We start from the raw sequence: 21,414 nt of genomic DNA, 5'->3' as shown, positions 1-21,414 counted from the left end.
TCTACTTTGTACTTCGTGATCAACAAACAAGAAAAAACAAAATAATACTTTAATAGCATTGATAAACCTGTGATGGTTTTCTGTCCACTTGTTCTCCCGACTCCATCAAGTTGCTCTCATGCTAACACATTGACCCCAGGGGACCTTATGAAAAACTTTCCATTATTTTACTAAAAGTCAACGAAAATTGAGCAGGACCAAAACATTTTACAGCTGATCACTGCGAAAAAAAAAAGTTAAGCGACGACGTCAAGTATAACCACAGCAATGACAATCATCTTAATATGACAAAGTGTTTTGATTAATGCCATTAATGTTTATTTTTTTAATCAGTAGATACAATTAGTCAACTAAATGAATATAACATGGCAAAGATGAATGCACATTTATACATTGATTGAATAGATTTATAGCATTTTGAAAAAAAAAACTTGTCATGGATTTATTGCATTTTGTGGAAAAAATAATTCGTTTTTATAATAAATCTTCGAAAATCAAATTATGGATTTAAATTTTTATGTTATTATAACCTAAAGATGCTATGTGAAAGTTTGTAACAGAAAATAGTGGTTTTCATCTTGTCACTTTCTTGGTATAGAAAACACATTTTTACCGAAATTTGTCAAAATGGATTTATTGCGTTTTGGAACCAAACTCTAGATATTTTATCTGAAATGTAAGTTTAATCATTCATCAAAGGGTGTTGTACATCTCTCTATATGCTGACACGATCGTACCAGCCCTCTGTTATGGTTTCTTTGTTTTGGAGAATAACTCCCTATAGATTTAAGGTCCCGCCCTCCTCTACCTGCTATAAATGTATGAATACAGCAGAGTCGTGCAGTCCTGTGCAGATCATTACAGATTTAATGATGGCTGTTTTTGAGACACTTCTGCAGTTTTCCAGCAGTGGTACAATACTGGCTGCGTTGCTTGTGATTTTGGTTTTATATGTGCTTTCATCCAACTCCAAATCTCACAAAGAAGGAAAAGATCCACCAGGACCCAAACCACTTCCACTGCTGGGAAACCTGCTGACACTGGACCTGGAAAGACCTTTTGATACTCTCTGTGAGGTGAGACATCTTAACAAGAATAAAACCTTTATTTAGAGATTTCTTTACTCAAGTTTTACTCTGTAACCTCCAGCTTTCTAAAACATATGGAAACGTATTCCAAGTGTTTTTGGGTCCCAATAAATTTGTAATCTTGACCGGATACAAAACTGTTAAAGAGGCGCTCGTGAACCGAGCAGAAGAGTTTGGAGATCGAGATATTCAACCTGGTTTCAAACTACTTTATGAAGGATGTGGTAAGAAGAACATAAACGTGCATTATTTACCATGTACTCAATTCACGGTTTTCTGTTTAAGATAAGTGATGATTCATGTGCGCATGATGTGTTGTTACTTGCAATAACCTGTTAAGCTCCGCCTCTTTCTGTGTGAGCCGTAACTGCATACAGGCTGTATTTAACCCTCATAAGCCCCATAAGCTTCCTGTGTACGTTACAGTTCCCTGGGGATAAAAATAACCTCAGAAATAAAAAGGGTGATTACAAAAAATCTATACATTTTTAATGATACAAACAATATATATTTTTTTTCATTTACTTCCCATCTATAAATTAATGCTGTGTTTTGGGAGATATGAAGTACTTTTGTACCTGTTTACCACTAAATTCCTCAACTACACCATTAGCTTGCCTGTAAAATATCAATTTTTTATGAAAAATTCACATAAATAATGATCTAAATTTGATTTAAATTGTTTTTAGATATTGATCTAGATATTATGTGTTGAATTCGACCATTTGGTGTTTAGAAAAAAACACAATTTCACAATCAAGCCCAGAAAAGAATGAAAAACATTGCCAAAAAGGTCTATGTTCCATCAGTCGTCTAATAATGATATTATGAAGCAACAAGAACACTTTTGTGCTCAAAGAAAACAAAATAAGCAATTTTAACCATTTGTTCTCCGCACCTGATAACGTAGCTGCCAGTGTACAGACACAGAATACACTTTTAATTTGTGCATTAATACGGGCTGTTTAAGTATTGTTTACAATGTTTGCATAACGGCTTAAATAAAAAAAGGAAATTGTTACGTCAGGAACAAAAAGAGGAGGAGAAATTGTTGAATAAAACCGCTCATTTTGTTTTCTTTGTGCACAAAAGTTTCTCGTCGCTTTATAATATTCATAAAATTGTCATTCATGGTGTGAACTAACCCTTACCTAACCCTATGTTTGTGTTTTGATCAGGGATCATCTTTGCCAATGGAGAGAGCTGGAAAGAGATGAGACGCTTCGCTCTGACTAACCTGCGTGACTTTGGGATGGGCAAGAGAGGATGTGAAGACAAAATTGTGGAGGAAATTCAATATCTGAAAGAAGGGTTTGAGAAGTTTCAAGGTACGACAATACACAAATGGACATCTGAAGTCATACTCGTACTTTATAACAGTGGTTCTCAAACTTTTTCAGCATGCGGCCCCCCCTTGTGTACGGCACATTCCATCGCGGCCCCCAAAAAATTTTTTATGACAAAACCATTTCTAAAACTTAAAATTTTAATTAAACAAAACATTTTACATTATTCAAAGTAGTGCTGTTAGGTAGTAGCCTTATTTTTTAGGTGTAACTACACAGAATTCATGGTAAATTAATGTATTTTATAAAATGTCATAAAACTGCGGCCCCCCTGGCACCATCTCGCGGTCCCCCTGGGGGCCCCGGCCCCCAGTTTGAGAACCACTGCTTTATAAGATTCATAGAGAGAGTTTGTTTGTTTTTACAGGGAAAGCCTTCGATACAACTCAACCCGTGAACTACGCTGTATCAAACATCATCTCATCTATTGTGTATGGCAGCAGATTTGAATACACAGATCCTCGCTTTACAGCAATGGTTGACAGGGCAAATGAAAACGTTCGGCTTGGTGGATCTGTTTCTATGCGGGTAAATAAATATTTTAAATTGCATTGTTGCCATCTACATTTACTACAAGTGGATCTAAACCTTTCATAAAAGTTGTCTTAAAACCAATACCAATACCCGTTCTTGTGTGTGTTGCAATCTTTAACATTCCGCCCGAAAACAAAATAAAGCTGTTTGATTGAAGAAGAAAGCTTTCATGTTTACATCAGTGACGATATATGAAGAGTTTCGTTGCAAAACGAGATAACCACTGTTTTTTTAATTGTTTAGAAATCTAGTTTTTTGGTTGTGCATTCCAATTAATTTCAATTCAACTGCATTTGGTTTGTTTTGATTTAAACCTTCATAAGTTAAAATACAGCTAAGTAGCACCATAAAACAAAATAATAACATGATAACATAATAATAAACATGTTTTGAGAAAAATGTTAAAAAATGGATTTATCTCGTTTTGCAACGAAACTCTTCATATTAAGATCAAATAAATGCTGCAGGGTGGGCCTGAGGACTAGGCCTCAATTTAATTAGGAAAATAACTAGTTTTAATGAACATGCCTTGCTAAAAACATTGCTTGTGTGCATTTTGAGGCAAAAATGGGACTTATGCATTTTAAGACATGTCAATCCAAGTTTTTTCAGTTTGGAAAGCTCTTACATTTATTTTAGTCTAGGACTAGTCTAATCCCTGTCTGCGAAACTGCCCCTGCATGTTTAAAAGTATGCAAATAGTTAACATGTTTTTATATTGTTGTTAACTTTAGAGACATTTGTGAATGATGGTTACACACTGGTCTGTTATAGTTGCAACATCTCATGCCTCTAAACTTGACATGGCACAAAGTGAAACGTGATTGGTTGCTTTAAGTGTCAGTCATGTGGCCTCTTTGACAGTCCTTGACCATTCAAATGGCCCATGATTCTCATGACTTTGGCTAAGCATGACATATCAATGGGTGGGTGATTCTCACGAAAACTTGGTTTTAAAAATGTCAAGCATGAAAATGTAAAAATTGCTTAAATTTACTTTTTTCCCCACCAGACATTGAAAAACAAAGTCTGGAGTAAATGGGAACATTAATTTAAAAACTTTTACTTATCATTTAACACTTTTTGTAACATAATTTAAAAAATTAGTCCTAAAAAATCTCATTACCGCAACAGTCAGAAAACATCAACACTGACATATTTTCAAAATGACATGACAAACCTGAAAGAACATAATTTGGAGATTCTGCACATGCATTTAAAATCAAAGTATTATGCTTCTATTAATTAAATTAACATTTAATAAGCATCTGTTGCGGTAATGATAATCAAAATGTCGTGTAAGCATTCTGAAAAGACAATATTTCAAATTAACTGTAAAAAAATGATCTTACCTGGTAGCCATCTTGAAGTAACTGGTCCATGTGCTTGGTCACTCAAAATCAAACTTTATTAAAATTCTATATGTGTGCTTAAACTGTTCTCAAAAAGTGTTGCGGAGGATGAGAACATCAGGCATGGACACATCATTTTCCTAATTTTTCTTCATTATTATTATACATGAATATTCAGTTAATATTTTTTTCTGTCATCTGAAGTAGTCTAGCAAAACATCCATTTATTTTTTTTCTTAATATTTTTGTGTTAATTTGATTAAATTACAACATAACGCATGTTCAAACACAGCCGGACACATTGCGGTAATGAGAATTTCAGCAGAAAATGAGATAAAATTTCCAATTATAAATTCTTATGTTGAAATCACACATTGTGCAAGGTAGAACACAGTATTGTGTTAATTCTGATGCTTTTTAATGTTACTATATTAAACATTTTAAAGCTAAAATCATTAGTGCCGTGGTGTTTCAATTCGTGAGAATCACCCGGGTATAAACAACCCAGCATAGGTTAAATTATAAACCAACGTGTTGGGTTCATCTCTTTTTGACCCAACACCTGGTTGAACTTGTCTATACCCAGTATAGACAAGGGGCAAACATGGAACCCATGTACAATCCCATCTACAACCCATATTTCATGACCATGTTATTCCTATGTAGTACCCACATAAAACTCAAATCTGGGCCCAATATGGGCATTGTTCATATTGCCCAATTAGGGCCCACCAAACACCCAGTGAGATCCTGCAGATAACCTACATGGGCACTTTAAATGGAGCGGATATGGAACCCACGGACAATCCCACTTACAACCCATATTTTAAGCCCTTGTAAACACACATCTGGGACTAATATAGTTTTTGTGCATGTTGCACAGGTGGGGCCCAGCTAGTGGCAAGTGCAATCCTTGGGCAACTGACATGAGGCCATTACGGAACCTCCGGACAATCCTATAGGGCCCATTTTTTAGCCCAATCCATACCCATATGGGTCTTATATAGAAATGTTGGCTGGGTAGTTAACCCAAAAATTACAATTCTGAAATAATTTCCTCTTCCATGTTGTTCCAAACCCATATGACATTTCTCTGTTTTATGGGACACAAAAAATACTGAATACTTTTGTTTTTCACATAAAGCTGTTACATGGCTATAGAATTAAAAGATTAATGGTGGGACTTTAAAGCTTCACTTCAAAACTTTTGTTGTGTTCAGCAATGTTAGGGTAGGTTAATAATAACATGTTAAGGGTGGCATTCCTTTCACTATTTATGCATCCCCTAATAAAGGTTATAAAAGGTCTTCTAGATGTTTTATAGATGTCACAAAAACTCTGCCATTCATGTTGTTTGTCTCTACTCTCTTTTTGTAGCTGTATAACACATTTCCATGGCTGGGTCCATTCCTGAACAGCAAAAGGGCTATCATAAGAAATGCTCTAAAAAACATAGAGTCAATAAAACAGTTGATATCTGAGCTGTTAGAGACCCTGAATCCACAGGACAGCAGAGGATTTGTTGACTCCTTTCTAATCCGAAAACAGAGTGACGAGGTATGGAAATACATTACAGCGTTTTTCTTCACATACTGAATACAGAAGGATGTTTAAAGAAATCAGTCGCTTACACAAGCAGATGGAAGATGGGTTTAGTTGAGCATATTATCCATGACATGATCCATTTATTTTTTAATGTTGAATAGAACTTTGTAGCCTCATGGAGTTGGCAGAAATGAAAAAAAAAAATATTTTGTGTTTGTCAGAAATCCAACAAGAAGGACTCACATTTCAATCAGGACAATCTTCTTATGTCTGTGGCAAATCTTTTTGTTGCTGGTACTGACACTACAGGAACAACACTGCGCTGGGGTCTGATGATTATGGCCAAATACCCTCATATCCAAGGTAAAAACACAGTACTGTATGAAGACTTTCCTCTGTCCGGCTGAATTCATTTCTGAAGGATCAATAATGTGCTATGTTTGTATGCAGATCGAGTTCAAGAGGAGATTGACAGAGTGATCGGTGGACGTCAGCCTATAGTGGATGACAGAAAGAATTTACCTTACACAGATGCTGTGATCCATGAAGTACAGAGACTGGCCAACATAGTGCCCATGAATCTACCACATACGACCAGCTGTGATGTGAACTTCAATGGATATTTCATTAAAAAGGTCTGTCAAAAAGATATGTGTGTAATAAAGGCCAGCTACAGTAGTGTGTAAAAGCTCACATTCTTATCTCAAGAGCTTTTGTACACGCGATTGTGCAACCTCTGTGAAGTAATTGATCTCTAAACTGCCTTTCATCCCTAAGCTTTTGGAGAATGTAGTGTTTTCACAGCTCACAAACAAACTCAAGTATTTGAATGCTTTGAATATTTTGGACAGGTTTCTGTCTGGTTTTAGATCATTACATAGCACTAAATAAGCTCTGTTGAGGGTTACAAATGATATCTTGTTTGCTCTGGATTCAGATTCTTGAGTTTTGCTGGTTTATTGCACTTGAGGTCTGCATTTGACATCATTGACCATAACATTCTTCTTGAACAACTAGATTGCCATTTAACATTTACCATACAATGTATTACAATGGTTTGCTTCTTACCTTGAGAATGGGAATTTTTCTGAAATTTTAGAAAATCTTCCCCCCTCATCTGGACCTGTTTTGTGTGGTGTACCCCAGGGATCTGTTTTGGGACCTTTATTGTTTTCCCTTTATGTGCTTCCATTGCCTCTATTTTTTAGAAATACATTTTATATCACTGTTTTGCAGACAATTCTCAGTTTTACCTTTTAGTAAGGCTTGATACCACTGTATCATTTGATGTTATTGAAATGTGTAAATGATATCAATAAGTAAATGACAAATATTTTTTTACAGCTAAAACAAAAGTTTTTAGCTTGGAATCAGTCTATATTGTGTTTAAATGTGCTTTATAAATAAATGTTGTTGTTGTTGTTAGTGCAGAAACTGCCAAAATCTTTACATGTTGTAATTTGGTCTTTTGTTTGTTTTCTAGGGTACCTCTGTAATTCCTCTGTTGACGTCTGTATTAAGGGATGAAAGTGTTTGGAAGAAACCACACAGCTTTTATCCAGAACACTTTCTTGATGAGAAGGGCCAGTTTGTTAAGAACGATGCTTTCATGCCCTTTTCTGCAGGTACTTTCAGATCTATACTAGACAAGATGTTGTAGTATGCTTGCAGTATGTATACATTTGAGCAATAATTTCTCTCTCTCTCTCTCTCTCTCTCTCTCTCTCTCTCTCTCTCGCTCTCTCTCTCTCTCTTTCCCTCTCAGGCCGCAGGATTTGTCTAGGAGAGAGTTTGGCCAGGATGGAGCTCTTTCTGTTCTTCACCTCCCTTCTTCAAACCTTTCGTTTCACTCCTCCACCCAGAGTGTCTGGAGATGAACTGGATCTCAAAGGAATCGTTGGAATCACATTGAATCCATCACCACACAAATTGTGTGCCGTCAAACGCTCCTGAATATCGATCATTTTAGAACTGATTTTACAAAATGCACATACAAAATGTAAATATGTAAATAATGGAAGAAATTATTAGCCAACAATGTGCAAAGCTACTTTTATTGTATTATAATGCTTATGCTTTTAGTTGATTAATTTATATTTGTTCCGATATTTTGCTAAAAGGCAATTATAAAGTAAAACATAAACAAATAATACATTTATTAAACTGCCTTTGGTAAATTTTGTAACTGTGACACAAGCTGAATATAAAACTAAATTTATTAAACAGAATACCTCCAGTGATCTACACCTCAGCTAATGAATAGACTTACTGTATGTAAAATCTGTGCTCATATGCAAAAATAGCTTCAATTAAATAAAAGGACAAAAATTATATGAAATACTGATTTATTAAAATTTCTAAACAAAATTAATTGTAGTTTTGTTGCTCAGATAATAGTTACCATTTATATAAAGTCAGTACAGTAGTGATAAAGTAAAGTTCTACTGAAGCAATAATCTTGTTAAAAGCACCACTTTTGTGATTTTCCTTTAATGAATCTGGTAAACTTGTACGCAACGTATATAATAATAATAATACAAAATGAGAGTAAAACTACAAAAGGTCCACTTTTTATAAAAGGACACCCTTGCTGAATACGGGACTGCCGTAACGGGTGAATGAACACACCAGATATCAGATGCACATCAGTGATAAGTCAATCTGAGACGCTGATGGTAGCAAAAGTACTTATAAATGAGATTAATTGAAAAAAGACGGATCCTCTTGACCTCTTAATCCCTTTTCTGTAACAGTCACCGGCACACAGTAGTTTGATTTTATGCCTTCAGCCTCCTCTAAACTGGTTTAATGGTAGGAGACTGATCACACTGTCCAAAAGCTTACATACTGTACACCTGATTTGTATGGTATTGACATCACTGATTGTTTGTGTGTATTGTAATGGTTGTGTGAGTCTCTTGATTGTACGCAATGTGAAAAATATCTTATCTGAATACAGTTGCTGGTAAACAGGGTTCAAGTATGCAGAAGATGCCGAAAAGCAAAGAAGATTTTTCTGAAGACCAGCGAGCAGTTCAAACAAGAAACCCATAAACAAAATCACAAAACAAAATTGTAATTGATTTGTAAGATCTTACAGTATTAAGAATCAGGTGTATGTAAACTTTTGAATTGGTTGTTTTTTTTTACAAATTGTATTATTATTCTGTGTTAAGAACTTTCTGTAAACATTCCTCATGTGAAATAATTTGTTCCGGGGCAAGACTACATTACCTTAATTTTCAAAATTCTTTATCCAAAATCATCAGCATTTTCCAGATTCTGCAAGGTGTATGTACACTTATGACCCCAACAGTACCATCTAAAGAAAATGACCAGATAAAAGTCCAATAACATGTATTAATAAACAGTAAATGATAAAATACTACTGAAAAACTCTTTAAAACCAATGAAAAACAAATGTTTTTAATGTAAAAATTCAATGTGCTAATAAATTATTTAAATATTTACTTAAAATTACGGGGGTACTTGAGTAAATAGTTTAGGTCAAGGGGGTCCAGCTGTCAAAATAGTTTGAAATAGGGGATAGTTAGTTGTGGCATACTCACAACGTCATTGTAAAAAGACACACCAGGCCTATAGTTATATTAGGACATTTAAGTCGTTTTTACAAACATAACTTACAAAAAATAATACTGTCCAAATTGTTTTTAAATTAAAGTTGCAGTGTGTAACTTTTAGAAGGATCTCTTGACAGAAATGCAATGAACTATACATAACTATAATCAGGGCCGGAGTGGGACTCATTTTCAGCCCTGGAGTTTCATGCCTTAGACCGGCCCACTTTAGTTCACGACTGACTATTAAAATAATATCTTTAAACCCTCAGTAGTATAAGTCTGCAGTAGTGCACTGCTCTCTGCAGCCTTGCAATTCACTGTATTTTTCAAATATATAATTTCATATTCCGTGCAAATGCAGTAAACAATTATAATTTTTGCCATAATCATGCATCCCTACCATAAGACCATAATATTACTAAAGTAAACTTATTCAAAAACTAAAGGAAACAAATGTGTTTGTGTTTTCCACTATATTTCTATTTCTAAAAAAATGGTGAGTCTTGAGATTAACTGTTGATAACGTTTGGAAACCCCTGATATACAATACACAAGCAAGATTTATCAAGTATGCATTGGAAACAAATGGAAAAAATCTGTATTTTTTTTAGTACTTAGATCATGTCTATTGCTAAATAACGTAGGCCTACATTGTGTTAAAAAAAAGAAAACATCATGGATATACTTTTGAAACTACTTTTCAAATAAACTAATGAGTTTTGCATCAAATAGATTTTTGTTACTCTTGCAATAAACGATGAATAATGACTATTCATAGAGAATTCATCTATGACTTGGATAAAAAAATACGTTTTGTAAATTCTTTTCCTTTTAGAGGCCAGCTCGTTTGTATTAAGACGCGCTCAAGTTTATTTAAAATATAATAGACGCGCGGCCGGCAAGCGCACTCAAAAGACGCGCTCAAGTTTATTTAAAATATAATAGACGCGCGGCCGGCAAGCGCACTCAAAAGACGCGCTCAAGTTTATTTAAAATATAATAGACGCGCGGCCGGCAAGCGCACTCAAAAGACGCGCTCAAGTTTATTTAAAATATAATAGACGCGCGGCCGGCAAGCGCACTCAAAAGACGCGCTCAAGTTTATTTAAAATATAGACGCGCGGCCGGCAAGCGCACTCAAAAGACGCGCTCAAGTTTATTTAAAATATAATAGACGCGCGGCCGGCAAGCGCACTCAAAAGACGCGCTCAAGTTTATTTAAAATATAGACGCGCGGCCGGCAAGCTCACTCAAAAGACGCGCTCAAGTTTATTTAAAATATAATAGACGCGCGGCCGGCAAGCGCACTCAAAAGACGCGCTCAAGTTTATTTAAAATATAATAGACGCGCGGCCGGCAAGCGCACTCAATATAGACGCGTCTGAAACATAACTCGTGTTCAAGTAAGCGCTTTGAAAACCAGTAGACAGCGGCACGTCCTGCGTTTCCCATGCGTTTTAGATGTTAATGAACCCTAATGCAAGAATTCTTCCAATAAGTGGTCGGGACTCTGGACACAATCAACTTGTGCATAAAGCGGCGGGGACATCTCTCACCCGCAAATACGCTTCATCCCGGTGGCATGACAACACCGGCCCTCGTGGCCAAAAAAAACAGACCGGCCCACCGGGAATCCTCCCGGTTCTCCCTATGGCCAATCCGGGCCTGACTATAATATCAGTGGTGTATAAAGACATTTCATAATGAACCGTTATGTTTTTATTACCTTAGAAAGAGACGTTTTTAATGGACTTCCTGAAATGGAAGTCACCATTTTGTGCCACCATGTTTCTACAGAAGCCCTAAGCAGACAAACTTTTTTTTACCAAGTTGTCTCCAATGATGACATGTTTGTCCTGTGGCAACTTTCGTAGCTTTCCTATGTGTTTCAAAAGCGAGGAGTGAGCTGAGGACTGAGACGATGGTTGCAATTCGCAACCTCACCACTAGATGCAGCTAGAATTTACACACTGCACCTTTAAGGCAGCTCAAACATGCATTTTAGTCCGGGACTGGAAAACCACCCAAATATATTTAAAAATTTTAAGTGCTTGTGGAATAAATTATAAGTTGGATCCGTTTTTAATTATTTAACATATTTACGTAAGTTAATTTAAATGGTTAAAAAAATGCAAACTGTTCACTTTTTAAAGCTGTACACACCCATGATTTAGTCAGTCGATGTTACTGTAGGTCAACTAGCACATACATACTGATACAATGTATACCTTGAATGCACTGAAGTCACTTTGGTGTGTCGACTAAATGCATAATAAATGTTACATTTTATCTATTACAGATTCACTGCTAGTGCTACATGACTTCTGCAGTCCTCTACACCACTCCTATACACAAACCATCAGGTCCACATTTGCATTGAAAGTAAACAGTAACAGCAAGTGAAAGTTTCAGGAAATGAGGTTGAATGCATGCTATTGAAGAAACCTTGAAGCAACACAAGTCTTTTACATTTTCAAGTCAACTTTAGTTTATAAGCCATCTCACCAGTGTGCTGAATCAGCAAATGAAGTAGATTTATACTCCTAACAGTTTAAATATTCATCTAAATGTATGCTCAGCCCAATAAAAAGTGAAATCAGGTAAGAGGTTATTGTGGTTTACATTGGGACAAAGGTAACATGAGATTTGTGTGTCACAGTTCAAGTGCACACATTGACATGGATTGACTGGTTTAGAAAATATTACATTATCTTTTATAAATCAAGTATGCATGTATACTGTATGTATAAGCAGTAATATTAGTACAAATATTTTAGATTTTTGTAGCTTTGGCTTTAGGAGATATTTTATCTGAAATGTAAGTTTAATCATTCATCAAAGGGTGTCATATCTTTTTTATATGCTGACATGATCGTACCAGCCCTCTGTTCTTATGGTTTCTTTGTTTTGGAGAATAACTCCCCCTAGATTCACACAAGGTCCCTCCCTCCTCTATCTGCTATAAATGTATGAATGCAGTAGGCACACGTGCAGTGATTCCTGTGAAGCACAGACGCTCAGATTTAAAATGGCTGTTTTTGAGACACTTCTGCAGTTTTCCAGCAGTGGAACAATACTGACAGCCTTGCTTGTGTTATTGGTCTTATATGTGCTTTCATCCAACTCCAAATCTCACAAAGAAGGAAAAGATCCACCAGGACCCAAACCACTTCCACTGCTGGGAAACCTGCTGACGCTGGACCTGGAAAGACCTTTTGATACTCTCTGTGAGGTGAGACATCTTAACAAAAATAAAACCTTTATTTAGAGATTTCTTTACTTATGTTTTACTATGTAACCTCCAGCTTTCCAAAACATATGGAAACGTATTCCAAGTGTTTTTTGGTCCCAGTAAAGTCGTGGTCTTGACCGGATACAAAACGGTTAAAGAGGCGCTCGTGAACCAAGCAGAAGAGTTTGGGGATCGAGATATTCAACCTGTTTTCAAACTACTTGGTGATAATCATGGTAAGAAGATCCTAAACTTGCAGTATTCACTGTTTACTCGACCATCTATAGTGTACACATTTACAAGGACAGAGTTATCTGTGCATGTCACGTGATCACTTGCAATAACCTGTTAAGCTCCGCCTCCTTCTTTGTAAGCGATAACTCCATATACAGCTAGTGTTCAATGTTCGAACCAATTTTTTGACTTAAAAAGTGCATCATGTGGGTATTTGGAGTGCACTATAGTTGTAGTACACTACAATACAGAATAAGTAGTGAAATAGGGCACACCTGATGTGTTTCTTTACTATGTAGAGAAAGCTACAGTACAAGTTTCCAACCAGACCTATGTATTTTACAAGTTGGCTAATTTGTATGAATTCATGTGAATCGTACCTAAACATACTTTATATCATAAAATAAAACAACCCTGACCATTACCCCATCATCACAGGGGTAAATGCAAATCGTACAATGAATGAATGAATGAATGAATGAATTTGTACGAATTGTCATGAGATAGCGCTGGTCCAACATATGACATTTATACTACTTTGGAATGAATAAGTGCATAATCTAGACCGCCGCTTATCGGTAGATAACAGCACAATAGTTAATGTTAACTTTAGTCAGTGTTAATGAAGCATTAAATCAGTAGAGAGGTGTAATCCAGTCTGATGTTTGTATTTTGATCAGGGATCCTCTTTGCCAATGGAGAGAGCTGGAAAGAGATGAGACGCTTCGCTCTGACTAACCTGCGTGACTTTGGGATGGGCAAGAGAGGATGTGAAGACAAAATTGTAGAGGAAATTCAGTATCTGAAAGAAGAGTTTGAGAAGTTTCAAGGTACGACAATACATAGCTGAACATCTTAAAGCGATAGTTCAGCAAAAAATACAATTACCCTATGATTTACCCTCGAGGAATGTTGGTCAAGTGTCTTCAAATGAAACATTCTCTGTTTTAAACTCTTGACGCGCACTAATTCATGGGCGTGATGACGTCGTTTTTTTTAACGCTGCTAACAATATCTATATAGCCTACTGTCTACAAACATTAATAATATTAACATCACTATACATCGTTTAAAAGGTCCACGGGTTTAGCATCAGTGTATGGTCTCTGTTTTGAGATACAGATGCTCTAGCATCATAAATGTAGTATTTTGTGACAGAAGTCCAGATGACAACATGCAAAATATAAACGGGACTTCTTACCTTTGTGTTGATATAACGATCGCGAGTCGAATCCAGTCTGTTTCAGATGTGTGAATAACCCATGAAAACCGTCTAATAGAATTCATCAAATTACCATTTTTGTCCACAAATGCATATAATCCATGAAATATAGATACAGTTGAAAGAAAAAGTATGTGAACCCTTTGGGCTTACTTGGATTTCTTCATAAATTGGTCATAAAATGTGTTCTGATCTTCATCTAAGTCACAACCATTGAGAAACACAGTCTGCTTAAACTAATACCGCACAAACATTATACGTGTTCATGTTTTAATTGAACACAACATGTAAACATTCATAGTGCAGGGTGGAAAAAGTATTTGAAACCCTAGGCTAATGACTTCTCCAAGAGCTAATTGGAGCCAGGAGTCAGCCAACCTGGGGTCCAATCAATGTGATGAGATTGGATGTGTGTCCAATAAAAAACACACACCAGTTTTGAGTTTGCTGTTCCGAAGAAGCATTGTCTGATGTGAACCATGCCTTGCACAAAAGAGCTCTCAGAAGACGTACGATCAAGGATTGTTGACTTACATAAAGCTGGAAAGGGCTACAAAAGTATATCTAAAAGCCTTGGTGTCCATGTGTCCACGATAAGACAGATTGTCTACAAATGGAGAAAGTTCAGCACTGTTGCTACACTCCCTAGGCGTGGTCGTCCTGTAAAGATGACTGCAAAAGCACAGCGCAGAATGCTCAATGAGGTGAAGAACAATCCTAGAGTGTCACCTAAAGACTTACAGAAATCTCTGGCACATGCTAACATTTTTGTTGACAAATCTACAATAAGGAAAACATTAAACAAGAATGGACTTCATGGGAGGACACCACGGAGGAAGCCACTGCTGTCCAAAAAAAAAAACATTACAGCACGTTTGAAGTTTGCAAAACAGCACCTGGATGTTCCACAGCACTACTGGCAAAACATTCTGTGGACAGATGAAACCAAAATTGAGTTGTTTGGAAAGAACACACAACGTGTGGAGAACAAAAGGCACAGCACACCAACATCAAAACCTCATCCCAACTGTGAAATATGGTGGAGGAGGCATCATGGTTTGGGGCTGCTTTGCTGCCTCAGGCCCTGGACGGATTCCTGTCATCGATGGAAATGATTTCCAAAGTTTATCAAGACATTTTGCAGGAAAACATAAGACCATCTGTCTGCCAACTGAAGCTTAACAGGGGATGGACGATGCAACAGGACAACGACCCAAAGCATAGAAGTAAATCAACAACAGAATGGCTTTAACAGAAGAAAATACGCCTTCTGGAGTCCTGACCTCATCCCGATTGAGATGCTGTGGCATGACCTCAAGAGAGCAATTCACACCAGACATCCCAAAAATATTGCTGAACTGAAACACTTTTGTAAAGAGGAATGGTCCAAAATGTATCCAGACCGTTGTGCAGGTCTGATCTGCAACTATAGGAAACGTTTGGTTGAGGTTATTGCTGTCAAAGGAGGGTCAACCAGTTATTAAACCCAAAGGTTCACATACTTTTTCCACCCTGCACTATGAATGTTTACATTTTGTGTTTAATAAAAACATGAAAACGTATAATGTTTGTGTGGTATTAGTTTAAGCAGACGGTGTTTCTCTATTGTTGTAACTTAGATGAAGATCAGAACACATTTTATGACCAATTTATGAAGAAATCCAAGTAAGCCCAATGGGTTCACATACTTTTTCTTTCAACTGTATATAGTCTGTTGTTTACATCAGATTTCGCGTGAACGTGTATGAGATGGAGCCGCAGCGGTCATGTCAGCTGGGGGTTCAGGGTTTTTTCAGTAAGTTTTTTACATTTCTGTGCCAGCTTGCTAGGTGTTTGCTCAGATTTGAGGTGGAATTTTTCGCTCTACTTCACAGAAGTAATCCACATGGCTCCAAGAAGTTAATAAAGGCCTTCTGGCTACTAACGTGAGCTAGTTATTAAAGTTTATAGAGTATTAAATATGGATATTTCTCTTACAAAAAAACATCAGTTAATCCCCTGGAGCTATGTGGTTTCTTTTGTGTAGGATGGATGCCTTCTTGAAAGACACAGGACATTTTCTAAAATAACTCAAATTGTGTTTGTCTTAAAAATGATGGACATATGTATCTCAGATGACTGGAGGGAAGTAAATCATTTGGGTTATTTTCTTTTTTTTGCGGAACTTATGCTTTAAATTATTAATAAGATTCATCGAGTGAGTGAGTTTGTTTATTTTTACAGGGAAAGCCTTCGATACAACTCAACCCGTGAACTACGCTGTATCAAACATCATCTCATCTATTGTGTATGGCAGCAGATTTGAATACACAGATCCTCACTTCAGAGCAATGGTTGACAGGGCAAATGAAAACGTTCGGCTTGGGGGATCTGCTTCTTTGCGGGTATTCTTTTTATGTTCAGTCTATTATTTTTTTTTATATTTTAAATTGCATTGGTTCATTAACATTATAATATATATGAGACATAAAAGGTCATTTACCATAAGATGTAAAATCACAATTCATAACTTTTACCTCTCTATCGCCATCTTTGTTTGAAAACATAAAACTGTAGGTTACATTAAGAACTTATCTTTATATTTGTTCAAAAGCATCTGACATTTCCTCGTGAAATCTAATCTGACAGCTAAACTTGTGAATCATTATTTTAGGCTTATCATTCTGAATAGGGTTAGATAAGGATACCTTTAATATGATTTTATATTAAGGTAATAAACTTTAGAGACGTTTATGAATGATGGTTACACACCGGTCTGTTATTGTGGCGAAATCTCCACATGATGTGGCACAAAGCGAAACTTGATTGGTTGCTTTACCTGTCAGTTAAATGGCCTCTTGGGCTGTCCTTAGCCATTCAAATGGGCCATTGTTCCCAGTATGAAGGTTGCACACAGTTCTGTATGAAGGTCTGGCTACATTATATGGGTGAACATTAACAAATTTTCTGGTAACACTTTATTTTACGGTGTCTTTGTTACACATGCTACATGTAATTATTATAGTAATAACAGTTAATTATGCATAGTTACATGCAACTAACCCTTAACCAAACCCTATTCCTAACCTCAACCCTATAGTAAGTACATGTTGTTATTTATTATTACTTAGTACTAAAATGTATAATTACACTGCAACAGTGATGCCGTAAAATAAAGTGTGACCAATTTTCTTTTATGCCAAAAATCCTTAGGATATTAAGTAGATCATGCTTTATGAAGATATGTTGTAAATTTTAAACTGTAAATATATAAAATGTATTTTCCATTAGTAATATGTGTTGGCAAGGACTTCATTTGGACAACTTCAAAGGCAAATTATTCCAGATTTTCACATATAGTCAACCTAAACAAACCATACATCATTATTAGCCTATTTATTCAGCTTTCAGATGATTTATACATCTCCTTTTTTATTATTCTTATGACTAGTTTGTGGTTGTGGTCCAACAACCCAGCATAGGTTAAATTACAACACAACATGTTTTTGGCCCAATGCCGGGTTGAAAATAACCCAGCTTTGTTTGTCTCTGCTCTCTTCTTGTAGGTGTATAACATGTTTCCATGGCTGGGTCCGTTCCTGAACAGCAAAAAGGCCATCCTAAAAAATGCTCTAAAGAACATAGAGTCAATAACACAGTTGATCTCTGAGCTGTTAGAGACCCTGAATCCACAGGACAGCAGAGGATTTGTTGACTCCTTTCTCATCCGAAAACAGAGCGACGAGGTATGGAAATAAAGTGTTTTTCATCATTGACTGAGTATGAACACAGGGGGAAGTTTAATGAATCAGTCACTTTTACACGCAGATGCAAGATGGGTTTATTTGTGCATATTAAAATAATTTGTTAAATTAAAAAATTAATAATTAAAATTCCTGTCTAGCTCAGTGGAATAGCATTGCGTTAGCAGCACAAAATGTCATGGGTTTGAATAAACGCATCTGCCAAATCCATAAATTTAATGTAAATGAGTAGTCTATTATGCAGTTGGCAGAACTGAATACATGTTGCATTCTGTGTTTGTCAGAAATCCAACAAGAAGGACTCACATTTCCACCAGGATAATCTTCTCCTATGTGTGTTAAATCTTTTCGTTGCTGGTACTGACACTACAGGAACAACATTGCGCTGGGGTCTGATGATTATGGCCAAATACCCTCATATCCAAGGTAAAAATACAGTACTTTATAAAAATGTTCATCAGTTCAGCTGAATTCAATTGTGAATGAACAATAATGTGCTGTGTTTGTATGCAGATCGAGTTCAAGAGGAGATTGACAGAGTGATCGGTGGACGTCAGCCAATGGTGGACGACAGAAAGAATTTACCTTACACAGATGCCGTGATCCATGAAGTACAGAGACTGGCCAACATAGTGCCCATGAATCTACCACATACGACCAGCTGTGATGTGAACTTCAATGGATATTTCATCAAGAAGGTCAGTCAAAAAGATAGTTTGTAAAAGCTCACATTCTTATCTCAAGAGCTGCTGTAAATGCAATTGTGCAACCTTTGTTGAAAAAAACTCAACTTGATCCAGTAATGTGCAGTAATTGATCTCTAAACTGCCTTTCATCTCTAAGCTTTTGGGCATGTTCCTATCTGGTTTTAGATCATTACATAGCACTGAGTCAGCTCTGTTGAGGGTTACAAATATCTTGCTTATTCTGGATTCAGGTTCTTGTGTTTTATTTTGGTTTTATTGGACTTGAGTGCTAAATTTGACAACATTAACCATAGCATGCTTCTTGAATGACTAGACTATATTGTAGGTGTCAAAAGAACTGTATTACAATGGTTTGCTTTGTACCTCAAGAATATGACTTTTCCTGTAAATTTAGGAAAATTTTCCTTCTCATCTCATCTGCACCTGTTTTCTGTGGTGTACCACAGGGATCCGTTTTGGGACCTTTATTGTTTTTCCTTTATATGCTTCCATTGGCCCTTAATTTTCAGAAATAGAACATTTCATATCACTGTTATGCAGACAATTCTCAGTTTTACCTTCCATTAAGGCTTGATACCACTGTATCATTTGATGTTATTAAAATGTGTAAATGATATCAAGAGGTGGATGACAAATTATGTTTTGCTGATAAATGATGATAAAACAGAGGTTTTAACTCTAGGTTGTCTTGCAAATTTCTCTTCTGATCTGAAAGCCCAGTTAGGTTCTCCTTCACCAAACCAGTATTTTTAAAATTAGTGCTGAGAAGCTTTTTCATTTAGTGCAAAGTTGAAAAATCTTCTTTCAAGGAAAAGTTTAGAAGTTTTGATTCTTGCTCTTGTAACATCACGATTAGGTTATTGCAACTGTCATTCAATCTTCATTATCACCATTGTAAGTTGTTTAAAATGCAGCTGCAAGACTTTTGACTGAGTCTAAAGAAAAGGAACCACATTTCCCCTATCATTAAATTTAGAGTTGTTTTTAAAATGCTTATGTTTGTATATAAGGTGTTGTCTGGTTGTGCACCAAGATATATAGATCTGATTAATATATCTACCTTGTAAACTGTACAGCACTTTAGGTCAATCTATATTGTGTTTAAATGTGCTTTATAAATAAATGTTGTTGCGACAGATACTGTAAAAAATGTTTACATGTTGTAATTTGGTCTTCTGTTTGTTTTCTAGGGTACCACTGTAATTCCTCTGTTGACGTCTGTATTAAGGGATGAAAGTGTTTGGAAGAAACCACACAGCTTTTATCCAGAACACTTTCTTGATGAGAAGGGCCAGTTTGTTAAGAACGACGCTTTCATGCCCTTTTCTGCAGGTACTTTCAAATCTACACTAGACCAGATGTTGTAGTATGCTTGCAGTATGTATACATTTGAGCAATAATTCATCTCTCTTTCTCTCTCTCTCTCTCTCTCTCTCTCTCTCAGGCCGCAGGATTTGTCTAGGAGAGAGTTTGGCCAGGATGGAGCTTTTTCTTTTCTTCACCACCCTTCTTCAGATCTTTCGTTTCACTCCTCCTCCCGGCGTGTCTGGAGATGAACTGGATCTCAAAGGAATTGTTGGAATCACATTGAATCCATCACCACACAAACTGTGTGCCGTCAAACGCTCCTAAATATAGATCCACATATGGATAAAAAAATTTGGCACTAATTTTACAAAATGCACAAACTGTTTGGGGGTAAGGATTAGGTTAGGGTTAGGTAAGTATGTAAATATGTAAATAATGAAAGAAATTATTAAATTATTAATAATTATTAAATTATTATTACGACTTAAAAAAAACCTTCAGACGCACATCAGTGATTAGTCAATCTGAGACGCTGATGGTAGCATAAGTACTTTTAAATGAGATTAATGCTAATTAATGGATAAACACTGTCATTGATTGTCCAGGTAACATTGTTCAGTATTAAGAGTCAGGTGTAATTTTATAAACTGCCATATTTTTAAAAAAATTCTGGTATTATTGTTGTGAAGTTTCTGTAAACATTTCTCATGTAAAAATAACTTGTTCAGGGCAGGACTACATTAAAAACAAACCTTAATTTTCCAAATGGCTTCTCCTTATACAAACTTTTTAGCATTTTAAACATATGACCCGAACTGTACCAATAAAAGAAAATGACATCGTAAAAGTCAAAAGTTGGATTAACTTAAAAAAAAATACTTCAATTGCTAAACTTAAACTTGAAACTTAACCTTAGTTTAGCAAAAATGGTTTTTTTAGGTGTTACTAATTGAAGTAATTTTGTTGTTTAATTTTGTATACATTGAATGCACTGTACAGTAAGTTGCTTTGAATAAAAGTCTCAGCTATCTGCATAAATGTCCACACATATTCTGAACTCATAACAGATTCACTGCTAAATGATTCACATACCATCAGGTTTATATTTGCATTATATTTTGCTCTTTAAGAAATGAGGTTGAATGCATGCCATTAAATAAACCTCGAAGCAACACAGATCCTTTACATTTCAAGTCTGGAAGACAAAATAACTTTAGTTTATAAATAAACCATCTCTCCGGTGTGCTGATCAGCAAATGAAGTAGTTTTATAGTTCAAACAGTTTAAATATTAATCCAAATGTATTTAAAGCCCAATAAAGAGTGACAGGAGGTACGAGGTTATTTTGGTTTTCATTGGGACAAAGGTACACTCTTAAAAATAAAGATGCTTTTGTCTAAATGGTTCTATAAAGAACCTTTAGCATGTCTTTGTGGTTAAAAAAAGTTTCTTCACATTATAAAAAGGTAAAAAGAAATCGTTATTCTAAGATTTAAGCAATTTTATTTTTTTAGAGGGTAAC

At 35.9% G+C, this 21,414-nt stretch overlaps 2 protein-coding genes across 2 annotated transcripts; both read left to right on the top strand.

Annotated features, from left to right (window-relative positions):
- The first annotated feature begins 857 nt into the window (after positions 1–857).
- LOC141362865 (cytochrome P450 2K1-like) lies at positions 858–8,196 on the top strand. The gene is made up of 9 exons (XM_073865125.1): positions 858–1,076; positions 1,150–1,312; positions 2,267–2,416; positions 2,802–2,962; positions 5,698–5,877; positions 6,087–6,228; positions 6,316–6,500; positions 7,349–7,490; positions 7,631–8,196. Exons 1-9 carry the CDS (start codon positions 870–872, stop codon positions 7,816–7,818), a joined length of 1,518 nt encoding a protein of 505 aa, XP_073721226.1. The 5' UTR covers positions 858–869; the 3' UTR covers positions 7,819–8,196.
- A 4,234-nt stretch (positions 8,197–12,430) lies between these two features.
- On the top strand, positions 12,431–20,934 carry LOC141362860 (cytochrome P450 2K1-like). Its single transcript, XM_073865118.1, has 9 exons — positions 12,431–12,678; positions 12,752–12,914; positions 13,593–13,742; positions 16,358–16,518; positions 17,680–17,859; positions 18,162–18,303; positions 18,391–18,575; positions 19,775–19,916; positions 20,029–20,934. The coding sequence occupies exons 1-9, from the start codon at positions 12,475–12,477 to the stop codon at positions 20,214–20,216; spliced, it is 1,515 nt and encodes a 504-aa protein (XP_073721219.1). The 5' UTR covers positions 12,431–12,474; the 3' UTR covers positions 20,217–20,934.
- Positions 20,935–21,414: the final 480 nt, after the last annotated feature.

This window comes from Misgurnus anguillicaudatus, unplaced genomic scaffold (assembly GCF_027580225.2).
Source record: "Misgurnus anguillicaudatus unplaced genomic scaffold, ASM2758022v2 HiC_scaffold_29, whole genome shotgun sequence".
Lineage (NCBI taxonomy): Eukaryota > Metazoa > Chordata > Actinopteri > Cypriniformes > Cobitidae > Misgurnus > Misgurnus anguillicaudatus.
The sequence above is the reverse complement of the archived record's forward strand: the minus strand, read 5'-3'. Positions and strand labels throughout refer to the sequence as shown.

Excerpts from the sequence above, each read along its gene's own strand:
- LOC141362865 (XM_073865125.1), top strand. The coding sequence starts at position 870 with ATGATGGCTGTTTTTGAGACACTTCTGCAGTTTTCCAGCAGTGGTACA. Across the intron at positions 5,878-6,086 it reads TCCGAAAACAGAGTGACGAG|AAATCCAACAAGAAGGACTC; the intron begins GTATGGAAATAC and ends TGTGTTTGTCAG. Across the intron at positions 6,229-6,315 it reads CAAATACCCTCATATCCAAG|ATCGAGTTCAAGAGGAGATT; the intron begins GTAAAAACACAG and ends GTTTGTATGCAG.
- LOC141362860 (XM_073865118.1), top strand. The coding sequence starts at position 12,475 with ATGGCTGTTTTTGAGACACTTCTGCAGTTTTCCAGCAGTGGAACAATA. Across the intron at positions 13,743-16,357 it reads AGAGTTTGAGAAGTTTCAAG|GGAAAGCCTTCGATACAACT; the intron begins GTACGACAATAC and ends TTATTTTTACAG. Across the intron at positions 18,576-19,774 it reads ATGGATATTTCATCAAGAAG|GGTACCACTGTAATTCCTCT; the intron begins GTCAGTCAAAAA and ends TTTGTTTTCTAG.